Source organism: Oncorhynchus mykiss, chromosome 20 (assembly GCF_013265735.2).
Source record: "Oncorhynchus mykiss isolate Arlee chromosome 20, USDA_OmykA_1.1, whole genome shotgun sequence".
Lineage (NCBI taxonomy): Eukaryota > Metazoa > Chordata > Actinopteri > Salmoniformes > Salmonidae > Oncorhynchus > Oncorhynchus mykiss.
Window position 1 is genome coordinate 14,479,301 of NC_048584.1, and position 13,671 is coordinate 14,492,971.

Genomic DNA, 13,671 nt, shown 5'->3' on the forward strand with positions numbered 1-13,671 from the left:
GCTGGCCACCTCGGCGATACACAGTAGGGCACTGCCCATCACGTTCTTCTCCTCCTCCGGTGACACCACGATCTCCACGGCCTGGTTCAGCACCGGTACAAACGCCTCCTTATGATCTGAGCCAAAACTGCGGCACAGCAGCTTGAGGCTGTAGAGGGCTGTCTGCCTGTTGATGGCCTGCTCCTCCTCCATGACTTGGCCATGACCACGTCCCACAATGGCCAGCAGGTCGCCTTTCAGGTCCAGAAGCACTGTCACCTGGGGTGAGAGGTCAAAGGTCAAGACTACCCCCAACGACTCAAAACATACACACACAGATTATCCCCAGTCTGTGTAGTAACCTGCTCCTCCTGCCACTGGGTTTTCTGCTGCAGCTTGTTGTTGAGCAGCTCCATAGCCTTTCGCCTCACAGACGGCAGTTGGTTACCCATTAGGCCTCGCATCACCGTGATGAACGTATCCGTGGGCAACAGGGCGTTCACCTGGCAATCAAAACACAGAAAAAAGAAACATAGGATCTCACAATGCAAATCTGGCTGTTTTTTGTATAAATATTGTAACAACCCAGGTCTGCCTTTATTTTCTATGATTGAGAAGAGCACACGTCTTTCCGTCTCTGTGGCAGACTTACTTTGTCCAGGACATCGTAGGCCTTGTTGAGCAGAGCTCTCCAGAACTTGCCAGTTGGTTTGTCAGTGTTCTCCTCCACACAGCGAGCCACAGTGTGGATGTAGCAAAGGATCTCCTCCAGAAGACTTAACAGGACATCAGAACAACATTGTGATACAGGGATAATTTATAACATTCTAAGATCTGCTTTTTATCTTTATCTTAGCCTCACCTTTGCTGTAGCTTCTGCAGAGAATCCTCCACGATGTCACCGCACGCCGCAATCTGGAAGAGACACACACACGTTTAACAAAATACACTGATACATGACAGACGTTAAAACTTGAGTTTCATAGCATTTTCCCAGATCTGGTTTTGCCAATGGTGTCAACTGTCTTGCTAATAGTATAGGCAAGACAGCACAAACAGATCTGGGAACCAGGCTACAGTCGTATTACCATTCCCACAAAGCTGCCGGCGGCCAAGAGTTGGGCCATGAAGGAGACCGAGAGGAACTTGAAGTGGCGCAGCTCTTTGCTGCTGTGGGCCTCCATGTTGAAGATCAGCTCCTCTGCCTTCTCCTTCTCGGCTCCCTTGCCACGTGTTGGCCTCTTCACAGGTCCTGCACAAAACAGAGTACGGGGTTAAAAAAAAAAAAAAAAAAAAAAAAAAAACTGGTCCCTAAAGAGTATCTTTCTTGACGTTAGCGTTGTTATATAAACCCACACAGGACTCCCAGCCTTCACAACAGACCAAATGCATTGCAGGTTTGTTGAGTTTCTCACCGTCCTCTTTGTCCTGTGGCAGAGCCATGAGATACTTCAGGATTTTTATGAGAGAGACGAGCTGTTCCTCCACCTCAAACTCACAGCACACTGAGATCCAGAACTCCACGTCCCTCTCCAACGCAGCATCCTGAGAAGAGACGGACAAACATGGCGGCTTAAAGCATTTCCTGAAGATTTTGCGCATAAAACCTAGAGCAAATTCCAAAGACACTTGTCAGAGGCCATAGACACACCTTCTACAAACACACGTGCACACCTTATTAAGTAGTATTTTCCATTGTGTTGATATTTCAGTCAAGCTTTTTTGCACGGCCTACCTTATCTGTGGCGTTGGTCTGGGTAGCGTGCTGCTTGAACATGAGCAGCAGTAGGACCCAGAGGAAGCGGGCGGGCCCCAGGGTGGTCATCAGCTGGGACAGGATGGGCAGACGGCGGTGTTCGGGCACGTGGGGCAGTGCGTCGGCGAACACGTGCACGATGCGTGTCACCACCGCCTCCATGTGAGCGGTTGACTCACCGTCGCCACTCTCATTGGCCTAGAAACAAGCAAAACAGACATGTGTTTTTCTGAAAAGTGGGAAGTAGAGAGAAACTCAGCAACCATGCCAAACCAGTGTGCAGGTTGCTCACACAATGCTTAAACATCCTTTAAAAAGAGAGAACCAACAACAATTGACATCATAGCCCTTGTGATGAATGTCCTAGAGCTGAAATAACTGAGAGCCACTGACACACGGCCCTCAGCTTTGGATCTCTAGTTTGATCTAGCATCCTTCCTTGTCCCAGAAGCTAACATTAGCAACTAGGGGGTTTACGAGAATGCACAAGACATTTGTTTTTGATGAACATTTGTTTTTGATTGGCATTTTACCACCCACATCTCCAGTGTTCATGTAATGCCAACCGAAACACATGAATTATTCACATTCGTAGCATATTAGATGAGTGGAAGTGAGACAAGGGCCAGGCCAAAGCTGTCCTACATCCCTGACCGCTTGTTGGTTGACTCACCTTGATGAGGGCAGGGATGACCGTCCGGACGGTCTTGTTGATGACCTGAAAGCTGTAGGTGTCGTCCAGACGCATGATGTTGGCGCCCATGAAGGTGAAGATGGGCATGATGTTGTGCAGGACTTTTTCCTGGGAATGAATAGAAAGGGGGGGGGGGGGGGTCAGAGGTAATTGGAAACACACTTTAGATTGGAAACGGTTTCTGATGGTTTACAGATGGCTCTGTGATGGTTGCGAGATGGTTCTTCGAGAGGTTAATTCCGTGACGGCTGAGATGTGACGGATCAGATATGGTTGTGTGATGAACGAGAGACTGCTTTTGAGATGGCTGAGAGATGACTGTGTACAGCACTCACAGGGAAGATACCAGCCACGCTTCCCAGAAGGAGCAGTGCATGATGGTGGGTCTGGGGCATGTCGGACATCCTCACACACTGCACCACAACCTCCACGTTGAACTTGTCCTCATCCAGCACATCTGAGCGTGGAGGACAAACAGTCAGTCACACACACATTTTAGAAAAGAGAAAATAAATAAAAAAAATTATATATATATATATATATATACACACACACACACACACACAGTGGGGGAAAAAAAGTATTTAGTCAGCCACCAATTGCGCAAGTTCACCCACATACAAAGATGAGGCCTGTCATTTTCATAGGTACACTTCAACTGTGACAGACAAAATGAGAAATCCCCCCCCCCCAGAAAATCACATTGTATGATTTTTAATTTATTTATTTGAAAATTATGGTGGAAAATAAGTATTTGGTCAATAACAAAAGTTTATCTCAATACTTTGTTATATACCCTTTGTTGGCAATGACAGAGGTCAAACGTTTTCTGTAAGTCTTCACAAGGTTTTCACACACTGTTGTTGGTATTTTGGCCCATTCCTCCATGCACATCTCCTCTAGAGCAGTGATGTTTTGGGGCTGTTGCTGGGCAACACGGACTTTCAACTTCCTCTAAAGAATTTCTATGGGGTTGAGATATGGAGACTAGCTAGGCCACTCCAGGACCTTGAAACGCTTCTTACGAAGCAACTCCTTCGTTGCCCGGGCGGTGTGTTTGGGATCATTGTCATGCTGAAAGATCCAGCCACGTTTCATCTTCAATGCCCTTGCTGATGGAAGGAGGTTTTCACTCAAAAATCTCACGATACATGGCCCCATTCATTCTTTGCTTTACACGGATCAGTCGTCCTGGTCCCTTTGCAGAAAAACAGCCCCAAAGCATGATGTTTCCACCCCCAAACACAACGAGTTGAGTTTTTACCAAAAAGCTCTATTTTGGTTTCATCTGACCATATGACATTCTCCCAGATCATCCAAATGCTCTCTAGCAAACTTCAGACGGGCCTGGACATGAACTGGCTTAAGCAGGGGGACATGTCTGGCACTGCAGGATTTGAGGTTTTGCAGGTCTACAATTTTGTTTCTGGTGTCTTTTGACAGCTCTTTGGTCTTGGCCAAAGTGGAGTTTGGAGTGTGACTGTTTGAGGTTGTGGACAGGTGTCTTTTATACTGATGACAAGTTCAAACAGGTGCCATTAATACAGGTAACGAGTGGAGGAAAGAGGAGCCTCTTAAAGAAGAAGTTACAGGTCTGTGAGAGCCAGAAATCTTGCTTGTTTGTAGGTGACCAAATACTTATTTTCCACCATAATTTGCAAATAAATTCATTAAAAATCCTACAATGTGAAGTTCTGGATTTTTCCCCCTCATTTCGTCTGTCATAGTTGAAGTGTACCTATGATGAACATTACAGGCCTCTCATCTTTTTAAGTGGGAGAACTTGCACAATTGGTGGCTGACTAAATACTTTTTTGCCCCACTGTATATATAAAAAAAAAAGGTTTTAGTCTTCTCACCTTTGCTGACGGGTCCTCCGTCAGGGGAGAGCTTCTGGCAGACGTTGAGCAGGCAGCCGAGGATAAGCTGCTTGGTGTACTCTAGGTTGCCTCGCTCCACGGTGGACGTCTCCAGACACCTGAGTGGCCAGAGAGGAACAACGTGTTTTTGCGGCGCATGCTAAATAGTGCGCTGGTGTAGATAAGCGGGAACATGGTTGGCCTTGGTCAGGCTGAGGCTCAGAGAGTGTGCAGCTGGTTGTACCTGGAGAGCAGGCTGAAGAGAGCGGGCACCAGCGTCTGAGGCCTCTTCAGCTTCTTCTTGTGCTGCAGCAGCTCCAGGATGAGAGTCACCCTCTGCCAGGACACAGCGCCCTCTTTCGGCACTGCCTGAGGAGTGTCCTGGGCCTTCCTATAAAAAGCACAGAAACACAGTGGCTCAAGTCAAGTCCATCATAGTGGCTCCAAGTCAAATTGCATTTTGACCAATGAGGTGATTGAATCTAGTCTACAGCTTATTGTAATCAAATGTAGGCCAGTTAGAGTGGATGTTCCTCACCTCTGCAGCATCTTGCTCCTGCGGGTCTGCTGTACTGACACGGTGACTTTGGGCTTCTCTGCTGGGGCTAGCTCGTTAGCTACCAGCTCGCCGTCCACAGCAATCTAGTGAGAGGATAGCATAAGCATCTTGTGTGGTGGTAGTGAATGATGGCTTCCCTGTAGATACAGTATGCAGAGGTTCCTCCTCACCCCTTTGAAGACACTGCTGATGGTCTGGGCACAGACAGGACTCCTGCTCTCCACCAGCAAGTCAAACATCACCCCCAGGAGCCTCTGCTGGACCTTCTCATCTCCGAGGGCTGAGTAGAACGCCTTGGTGATCTGAGAATGGACAACAGGGTCATGTTCAGTAGGAGCAAACGGAAAACATTTTGAAAAGGTAGATGGAAAATGAGGGTTGTCATTGTAGACGTTTCAAAACGTTTACATTTTTTTGTGCCCACTGAACATGACCCAGGCAATAGGCGGGTATTTTGACGGCACAGAAATCAGTAGCATACAGCCTTGGCATCATCCCAGAGTATGATCGTATGGATCTCAGTCAGGGAGAGCCGTGCTGCTACAGTAGCGTACCTGTTCCAGGGCGATGATCTGAAAGCAGGGGATATCAGGGTAGGGTTTAGACACCGTGCCTAGGGCCTTGATGAAGAGCTCCAGGCAGTCCTGGTCCTTCACCACGAGGGGGGCTGCCTGCTCGTTGTACTTCCCCAGGACCAGCTGCATGAGCAGGGCCTCGTCCTTTAAGACAGTGGGGTTCTCTGGCCCGCTCTGCTCCAGCAGGCGCTCCAGGACAGGCATTAGGACAGACAACACAGACTAAGAGGAGAAAAAGAAGAAGACGGGGATATAAAACATGGCTTTACAAAAAAATCTGATGCCCAGATAAGAGGTTTCACATTCCATCAAGGCCTTCTTATATTTCTGTTGTCATTCCCTGTCCACTCACCTCTCCATTGACCTCTCCCAGAGCCCTCAGTATGGTCTTGGCAGTGTAGGCAGGGCAGTTGGCCACCTGGACACCCAGCAGCAGCTCCTCCAACCCCACCAGCAGCTTCTTGTCCCGGGCCTTGCCTTTCCCTGTCCCTGTTACAGCCTCCTCATAGAGCTTCCCCAGGGCCTAGAGAAAAACACATTTGGATAGTGTGTGTAGAATAACATTTACTGTGAATTTAACATGAAAAAAATGTGTGCAAGTGTGTTTTATTTATATTTGATACGCAACGTTTCATTGAGGATACAAATGAGGTACGTGTGTGCACGCCTCTCACCTGGCTGAGGTGAGTTGGGCCAGTGGTGAGCTCCTCGGTGGTCTTCAGCAGCCTGTCTATGATGGGGTGGAAGGGAGAGCTATCCACCTGGGCTAGTGTCTGGAGGGTGGCTGTGGCTGCCCTCCTCACCTCCCGGACAGGGGAGCTCAGACAGGCCAGCAGGGACAGCACAACTATAGAGGGAAAACCATATTTAGAACTTTGTTACACCATCACTACTCAATCCATTTGCTCGTAACTCCACTAATACCTTCTCCATTGTCCTACAAGGGCGTAATTGTTGAGACGTGGGTTTTTATTACATGGTCATATAAAGAGCAGGCAATAAGCTTTAACACACCACCATACAGTAGGAACAGTTCTTGTCCCATACAACTGATGGTAATTTTCAGACTACGCCAAACTCTATACATCAAATACAATTCTCCAGGCTACCTGGTGATGAGCCTGATGCCAGCAGTGTGAGGGTCTTCCCTGGCTGGGCGCTGAGGATGGCCCTGCCCACGTAGAGGGCCTGGGTTTGCAAAATGGCATTGACCTTACAGTCCAGCTGGTCTCCTAGGTTACTGCCGTAACCCCACACCAGACTCAGGAACTTGAAGAGCTCCAGGGGATCACTCAGGTGGACCTGGGACAAATGGAGGGGGTTGAGGAATAGAATAATGTGGACAGAGTGAGGCAGTTTACAGTAAAACAAGATATTTCTTTCTCTTACCTACTTTCACAAAAACACTACCTTACATTTTAATGATTAAATAATGGTTCAATTGTAGCCTCCTTAGAGGAATGCTGGACTTTCCCTTTATTGAAGCTATGCTCCAACGAGTGGAGTTGAAGCGTCGGTCTGTGCACTGAAATCCATTGTGAACATATCAAGATTCAGTACCTGAAAGAGAAGCTTCATCAGGGCCTTGAAGCTGGCTGCCATGTGCCCCTGGCCTGCCCCTGTGATGAGGACGTCAAACAGGCGACACAGCAACCGGAGGTAGCAGCAAGTGTTGGTGTCCAGCTTCTCTGGGTTCCACCATGTCTCACCTGACAGGCAACACAGGAAGCAAGCAGTCCCGTCAGCCTCTTTCCTTTTAACTCAGTGTGTGACAAAGTGACTAAAATAATTGGTGATAGCAGAGTCATAAACATAATGAAAAACAATATGTAGCCAATTGCTTTAAAATATATATATATTTTTCACATTGCTGCTACTCGCTGTTTATTATCTATGCATCGTCACTTTACACCTACCTACATGTACATATTACCTCAACTAACCTGTATTCCCGCACATTGACAGTACCGGGACCCCGCGTATTTAGCCTCGTTATTGCTATTTTATTGTGTTACTTTTTTTATTTGATTTACTTTTGTTTATTTAGTAAATATCTTCTTAACTACATTGTTGGTTAAGGGCTTGTAAGTAAGCATTTCACGGTAAGGTCTAAACCTGTTGTATTCGGCGCATGTGACAAAATAAAAATCGGATTTGATCGACTTACCTTTGAAGGAAGTGTCATGGCACTTCAGGTTGGATATGAGCCCTCTGAGCAGTGACACCAGCAGCACCGCATACTCTGTATCCATGCTCTGCCCTGCCCTCTGCAGGTACTCTCCCAGCCCCACAGAGAAGGAGAGAGACACACCCTCCTGCTGCTGGCAACACAACAGAAGAAAATAAGGTAAACCATTTCATACGGACTTCAACAGTCCAGAAAAGCAGAGTGGGATAAGGAATCGCAGGATACATTTAAAAAAAGAAAATACAAAGACGGAAAGTGAATATCACAAGAGACATCTGTCATTTATGTAGTTGTACAAACTGCCACTCCCTCTCACCGTAGGCATATCTTTCTGGGCGAGTTCCAGTATTGCAGGCTCCAGCAGGGAGTAGACACTCTGGGCTGTGTGGAGGTGCTGGGTCTCACTCATGTCCCCCAGGCCTTGCAGTAAGGTCTGGCTCAGCACCAAGAACGCTGCCCTCTCCCTCAGGCTGCCCCGCTGGACTGCTACCAGCCCAGCCAGCTTCTCCAGCTAGCAAACATGCAAATTAGGTGAAGGGTGAGTTGTTTTACTCGGGACCCTTTCAAATTGAACCCAACAAGTTAATCTAAATTCCTGGTGCCTAACCTAGTTAGCAAAGAGCTCTAAAAATCACGAGATCAGTGTAAGGAAAGGAACACCGTTTTGTGTTCATTGCACTCGGAATTCAATTGAACTTGACTTAGAAAGGCCACCAAATGTTCACTAATCCACTCACAGCATTGCGTTTGGAGAAGGGGTCCATGTTAGACAGGTTCTTGGTCAGTGTTGAGATGAGATGCTGGTTGGCCAACCCAATGAAGTCCGGCTGAGAACACCTCTCCAACACGGCCTTGAGCGCTGTAGAGCAGAGGGGAGAGATAGGAAGTAGTTACAGTGCCGGCCCAATATATTGGCACCATCCCACTTTTCTTAAATCATTTCTTCTAAAATAAGTTTTTAGCTCTCGCCATAGGTTTTTTGATGCGATTCAGATCTGGACTCTTTGCTGGCCACTCCAGAACAGTCCAGCAGTTCTTCTTGAAACATTCCTGAGTACTGGTTGATGCGCGTTTGAGGTCATCGTCCTGCTGGAAGACCCACAACCTTCAATGGAGATCAGCTGATATGTATTGCCAAAGAGCTCTAACTTTGTTTCATTGGTTCACAGAACATTTCCACCAGGACTTAAGCTTGTTTATGTGTTTAAAAAAAAGAAAAGAAGTTCAATAAGGCTTCCTCGTGTCTCCTTCAGCAGTGGGTTCTTCCTTTGTTTACCGGCAACCAAAATAAGCATTCAAACACCCTTCCTACACTCAAACATAGGGAAGATTCAATAATTCTGCAGGGCTGCCTCTGGTACTGGGGGCCTCAAATGTGTGCAAGACATCATGAAATCAAAAGATTAATAAGGTGTTTTGTATTGCAATGTTGAAAATAATGTTCAAAAACTGTGCATCTGTTGGAAGGCTATGGATCTTCCAGCAGAACAACTCTAAACACACATCAAAAGAACCTTGGAATGGTTCAAGAAGAAACTCTGGGCTGTTCTGGAATGGCCAACAAAGAGTCCAGATCTGAATCACATCCATACCCTATGGCAAGTGCTGAAAACAGCAGTTGGTGGAGGGAAACCCTCAAACATTGAACAATAAGGGCAGTTTGCTGCTGTAGAGTGGGCCAAATTGCCAGTAGAAAAGTGCAGCAAACTCAATTGATGACTTCAAGAAGCATTTGTTGGCAGTTATCTTGGCCAATGGCTGTGCAACAAAGTACTAGCTCAGGGATGCCAATAATTTTGACCATGCATCTTTATTTTCTAAATAAAAATTGATAACTTAAGTCCCTTATTTAAGGAGAAATAGGGAATTAATTTAAGAAAAATGTGCAAGGGTGCCAATATATTTGGCCGGCAGTGCATAGTACACATACCTTCTTATTCTCTGGAAGTAGACAATCCTAACAATCTGAATTTTGATTTAGATTAGTGGCGTCAAGCTAGAGTATACGGGTATATATGATCTCTCTATTTACCAAAGTACCCTCCATAGCATTCTCAGTAAAGCGTTTACAAGTGTTCTCAAAGACAAAAAAAGAAGACGACATTTATTGTGAAACCATTTTCTAATGCATTTACCATGGGCCCAGCCCTGAGTGAGGTTGTGCTGGGATATGATGGTGGACTGGGCCACACAGGTGGCCAGCTGGAGGTCTGGGGAGTCGGGCAGGGCCGAGGTGACCACAAGAAAGGGCAAAAGACCCCAGACGACACAAGTCTTAAGGTCAGAGTTCCCTTCAAGCAGTCTGGGTTCATCCAGAACCCTCACTGCCTCCTTCAACACTGGACACCTATGAGGAAGCACAAGCCATTCAATATCACACTACGGATTTGGAGTTATTTGGGGAATTTAAGTGCATTTCAAAAAACTGAAAACAGCATTAACCAGTTTCCAGCATTTGAGAGGTCGACACGTTGTAGCAGTGAGAGGAGACATGACACAGTGTCCTCTGGATCCAGGTGATCAACGTAGAGCTGTGGAGGGAAATATGATAAGTTAGGTTCAATCACTAGTAGATTCCAATATGAATGTGCTAGAAAGTCTCATGTTCCAGCCAGTTACCTCCAGGGCCTTCAAGGTTGCAGCCACCACCTCTGGGACGTCATCCTTCATACGCTCCAGCAGAGCCTCCTTCAGGAAGGCCTGGTCAAAACCCCCCTGTCCTGAGGTGACAATGCCCATCAGGTGTTCCACAGCCATGTGCCTCACAGAGGGGAGCGGATGCTTTAGGCTCAACACGAGGGAGGTGTCAGAGTCCCCGAGGATCTGTAGAGCAAAAGACAGCGGAGAGTAAGAAAACAAAATGACACAGAATGGCTTTGAGGAGGTCGAGCTGATCTCCTTAGATCTCGGCTTAAGTGCAGCCTTCACCCGGAACCTTCTCAGCCAGGGCGCTGCTGCCTACCTGGTACTTGCCGCTGCTCATGGACAGGGAGATGAATTGGTGGAAGAGGTTATTGTCCTCTGCGCTAGAGAGGTCACCCACATGGCCCTCCAGGACCATGTACAGAGCACCTGGGTGCCTGCAACAACAGACATGTCAGTGTAATGAATATACACACAATGGAATGGGAAGGAACGAGGACACAAGTGTGGGTACTGTGGTTCAGCAGCTGAGAGAATAACTTCAGTTTGGCTACTACCAATTGAAAGGGAAGCAATTGCAACAGTGATGTAAGTAGCACCCAATGAATGCCAAAAGGCCCAACTTACTTTGACTCAAACAGTCGGACTAATGGCAGCAAGCGCTGGTTGAGGGAAGTGACACCCTCAGCAGAGAGCCGACTCTGGGAGAGGTATTCCTCAAGTAGCATCTTTGCTACTGTGTTATCAAGACCACCAGACAGTGGAAGGCCTTGAAGGACAGACTCAAACAGGGTCCCATGGCGGGTGCTCTCGGAGGGCTCCTCAGTCTCCATCTCATCTATCAAACAAAAGACAACACTTTTATCTTTCATATTAAAGGGATTCAATGGCAATATACATATGCATCCAGGTTAAAAAGCAAAGAGTCGGGTGGAGGTATACACTGCTACTCACCAGTGCCAGTGGTGACAACAGCATGAACCAGGTGAGGAAGCAGGTAGCGTAATAAGGGACTGATGTCATGAACTGCAGCCATTGCCTGGAGGGAGGGGACCAAGGAAGTCACAGCACACAGCTGGCCAAAGGATCTAAAGGACAATTTTTAAATAAAACACAGAGAATGCCAATTAAGAAACACCAAACAATCCTAAGATGCTCTAAAATGACACACACTCAAAGTGAAGAAATAGTTTCAAAAAGTAAAATTATTCCTATTCTACTTCTTCACTCACTTTGGGCCGACAGTGCCCTCCTTCTGGTTCTGCAGGAGGACGATGAGGCAGCCCAGGCCCTCTTTGGGCAGCACAGGCTCCTTGCACAGTGACTTGCTGATCTGCAGGGCCAGGGTGTCCACCAGCTGGGACTCCATCACCACTTTCACAGCCAGCTGGCACACTATCATGTAGGTGGCAGCCTTGTAGTCTGTCAAAGAGGACTTCAAACCCTGGAGACACAAAGGAAATGGTCAGCATGAGCTGAACAGTGTCCTCATGGTTTATTCCTCAACTTCAATAAAATAAAAAAAATCTGTATCGGTGTCAACGCCTCAAAATAGAATGGTTTCTTATTAAGCTTAAATGCAGTAACTAACCTTCTGAACATAAGGCAGCAGCTTGGATATGATTGTGTCAGACACTTTCTCCACAGCATCCAAAGCCGGTACAATAGTGGAGGCATAAAAAGAGAAAATCACTCGAAGCTGGGCACAGTTGCCAGAATGTCCTGAATATCCCTGCAAAGAAAGAGGTCCAACAAAAACAGGTCAAGATGAAGCACTGTGCTTGATACCTGAGCATACATATACGCTATATTGAGGTATAAGGCAGTGTATTGGGTTTACCTTGATTGACTTCGTGACCAGGGTGCAGATGAAATCCATGAAGCCCAAGTCTTTGTAACAGTGAGTGATTAGGGTTCCTCTGGCCAAAGGAACTCCTGGTTTCTGTGAGGAAATCAACACATTGATCATTGATGACATGCTGATTATAATGAAAAGTAACAACAAAATCTATCAACTTACAATAGTTGTTATGCTCATAAATCATAGCTAGCTTCTATAGCAATTACCTGTAGCCCCTCAAGCCAATTCCATCGGTTAGTGGGGTCCTTTAAGTTAAAGAGCTGAATGACTCTGACAAACACTTTAGTCTCGTGATAGGGCAAGGCACAGGCAAGCAGTGTGTCCACATTATACAGGTGAATGTGGAACCTGCAGGGATGAAAGAGAATAACAACCAATATTAACACAATGTCAATGAAACAAATTCAATATGAATAGGCTACATACAGTGAGGCAATGAAAACAGCAGCTTAGACACATTTTCCTGCAAATGTAAACATAACACTTGATTGAAAGGATATCCTGTAGATAGAAAAATGGGGGGAGGGGGGGCACCTGTGTACAAGCCACTCAATGCACTTCTGGGCAGGCTTGAGTAGAAAGTATGGGGACAGGCGTGTAAGAAACAGGGAGATGCCTGCGTCCAGTTTCTTGTTGACCTCCTTGGACTGGACACTGCGCTCCATGCCCACTGAGGCTTGGCTGAAGAGTGTCTCCTGGAACTCACTGAATGCAGGCTCGATGCCCATGAGTTCCTCGAGCCCTGTGCATCCTAAAATGCAACAGAAAAGAGATGGTCAGGAAGAGCAGCTGAGAAGTTTAAACAGTAGTAATTTAGAAGACAACAAGCTGCAACAGTGAAGTCAAGACTGTCACCAGGAAGACCCATGTCAAACGTACCAAGTGCAAAGAAGGTGCTTCTATCCATTCTGGAGGCATCTTTAGGGTCAAACAGTAGGGATGCAACCTCCCGACGAGTGAGCAGATTGGGGTCATTTTGTGGCAAAGCCAGGCGTTTCAACTGGTGGGCTAAAGATGTCATTGTGTCAGGTTCTCAAGATCTGTTGGGAGAGGCAATCATTATAACGTTACCTTTGACATTGTACTGCATATTTCCAGTACTAGTTAGCTAACGTTGGCTAACTGTTAGCTAGCATTTTTTTTTGCCGGCTGCTAGCCCATAGTTCATCAACGTCCAGCTTTAACACCCGAAGCTATGCGCTACTACATTACTAGGGTCATTCTTCTGTAGATTTAAAAACACAACATAAGATAGATATAAAACATTATTATTGTAGAGTTAGTTATTACTGTACCTCGGCTCCACACTCCTACTTTCCCACACGTGCGTTTTCTCTGACCTCTCTGATGGTATTCAAATCCGGTTCACCACATGTACTTCAAAATAAAAGTGGCCAAACCACAGCCCTTTTCGATTTTTTTCAGTAAAAAATGATATGCTGTTTTCAATGCAGTGAAATTACACAGCAGTCATTTTAGAGAGTTGAAATAACATAAAAAGCCTTTGTCAGTGATAAGAAAGCGAAAGTCCTCCAGCCCTCTCTGTTCAACTCCAGT

General features: G+C 46.4%; 1 protein-coding gene and 1 non-coding gene across 3 annotated transcripts in view; both read right to left on the reverse strand.

Annotated features, from left to right (window-relative positions):
• The window catches only part of heatr1 (HEAT repeat containing 1), a 24,433-nt gene extending 10,835 nt beyond the window's left edge, over positions 1-13,598 (reverse strand). The window contains exons 1-34 of one of the 2 annotated variants that reach the window (XM_036955872.1): positions 13,410-13,598; positions 12,994-13,154; positions 12,649-12,865; positions 12,321-12,462; positions 12,094-12,195; positions 11,845-11,985; positions 11,486-11,697; positions 11,208-11,341; positions 10,881-11,091; positions 10,573-10,690; positions 10,230-10,433; positions 10,053-10,141; positions 9,746-9,957; positions 8,348-8,469; positions 7,927-8,121; positions 7,590-7,740; positions 6,983-7,131; positions 6,532-6,724; positions 6,097-6,269; positions 5,775-5,945; positions 5,402-5,644; positions 5,018-5,149; positions 4,827-4,930; positions 4,533-4,679; positions 4,289-4,407; positions 2,765-2,886; positions 2,409-2,537; positions 1,715-1,933; positions 1,395-1,524; positions 1,068-1,231; positions 842-894; positions 632-755; positions 342-482; positions 1-258 (exon numbers count right to left, since the gene is read on the reverse strand). The exon at positions 1-258 is cut by the window's left edge and continues 35 nt beyond it. In XM_036955872.1, the coding sequence (XP_036811767.1) occupies positions 1-258; positions 342-482; positions 632-755; positions 842-894; positions 1,068-1,231; positions 1,395-1,524; positions 1,715-1,933; positions 2,409-2,537; positions 2,765-2,886; positions 4,289-4,407; positions 4,533-4,679; positions 4,827-4,930; positions 5,018-5,149; positions 5,402-5,644; positions 5,775-5,945; positions 6,097-6,269; positions 6,532-6,724; positions 6,983-7,131; positions 7,590-7,740; positions 7,927-8,121; positions 8,348-8,469; positions 9,746-9,957; positions 10,053-10,141; positions 10,230-10,433; positions 10,573-10,690; positions 10,881-11,091; positions 11,208-11,341; positions 11,486-11,697; positions 11,845-11,985; positions 12,094-12,195; positions 12,321-12,462; positions 12,649-12,865; positions 12,994-13,135 (5,163 nt within the window). In that variant the 5' untranslated portion in view covers positions 13,136-13,154; positions 13,410-13,598. Of the gene's footprint in view, positions 259-341; positions 483-631; positions 756-841; positions 895-1,067; positions 1,232-1,394; positions 1,525-1,714; positions 1,934-2,408; positions 2,538-2,764; positions 2,887-4,288; positions 4,408-4,532; positions 4,680-4,826; positions 4,931-5,017; positions 5,150-5,401; positions 5,645-5,774; positions 5,946-6,096; positions 6,270-6,531; positions 6,725-6,982; positions 7,132-7,589; positions 7,744-7,926; positions 8,122-8,347; positions 8,470-9,745; positions 9,958-10,052; positions 10,142-10,229; positions 10,434-10,572; positions 10,691-10,880; positions 11,092-11,207; positions 11,342-11,485; positions 11,698-11,844; positions 11,986-12,093; positions 12,196-12,320; positions 12,463-12,648; positions 12,866-12,993; positions 13,155-13,409 lie in introns of both variants that reach the window. The other variant, XM_036955871.1, reaches the window with a different exon arrangement.
• Positions 2,092-2,222, reverse strand: LOC118942475. Its single transcript, XR_005038411.1, has one exon. It is a non-coding gene; the product is annotated as a small nucleolar RNA SNORA14 (small nucleolar RNA).
• Positions 13,599-13,671: the final 73 nt, after the last annotated feature.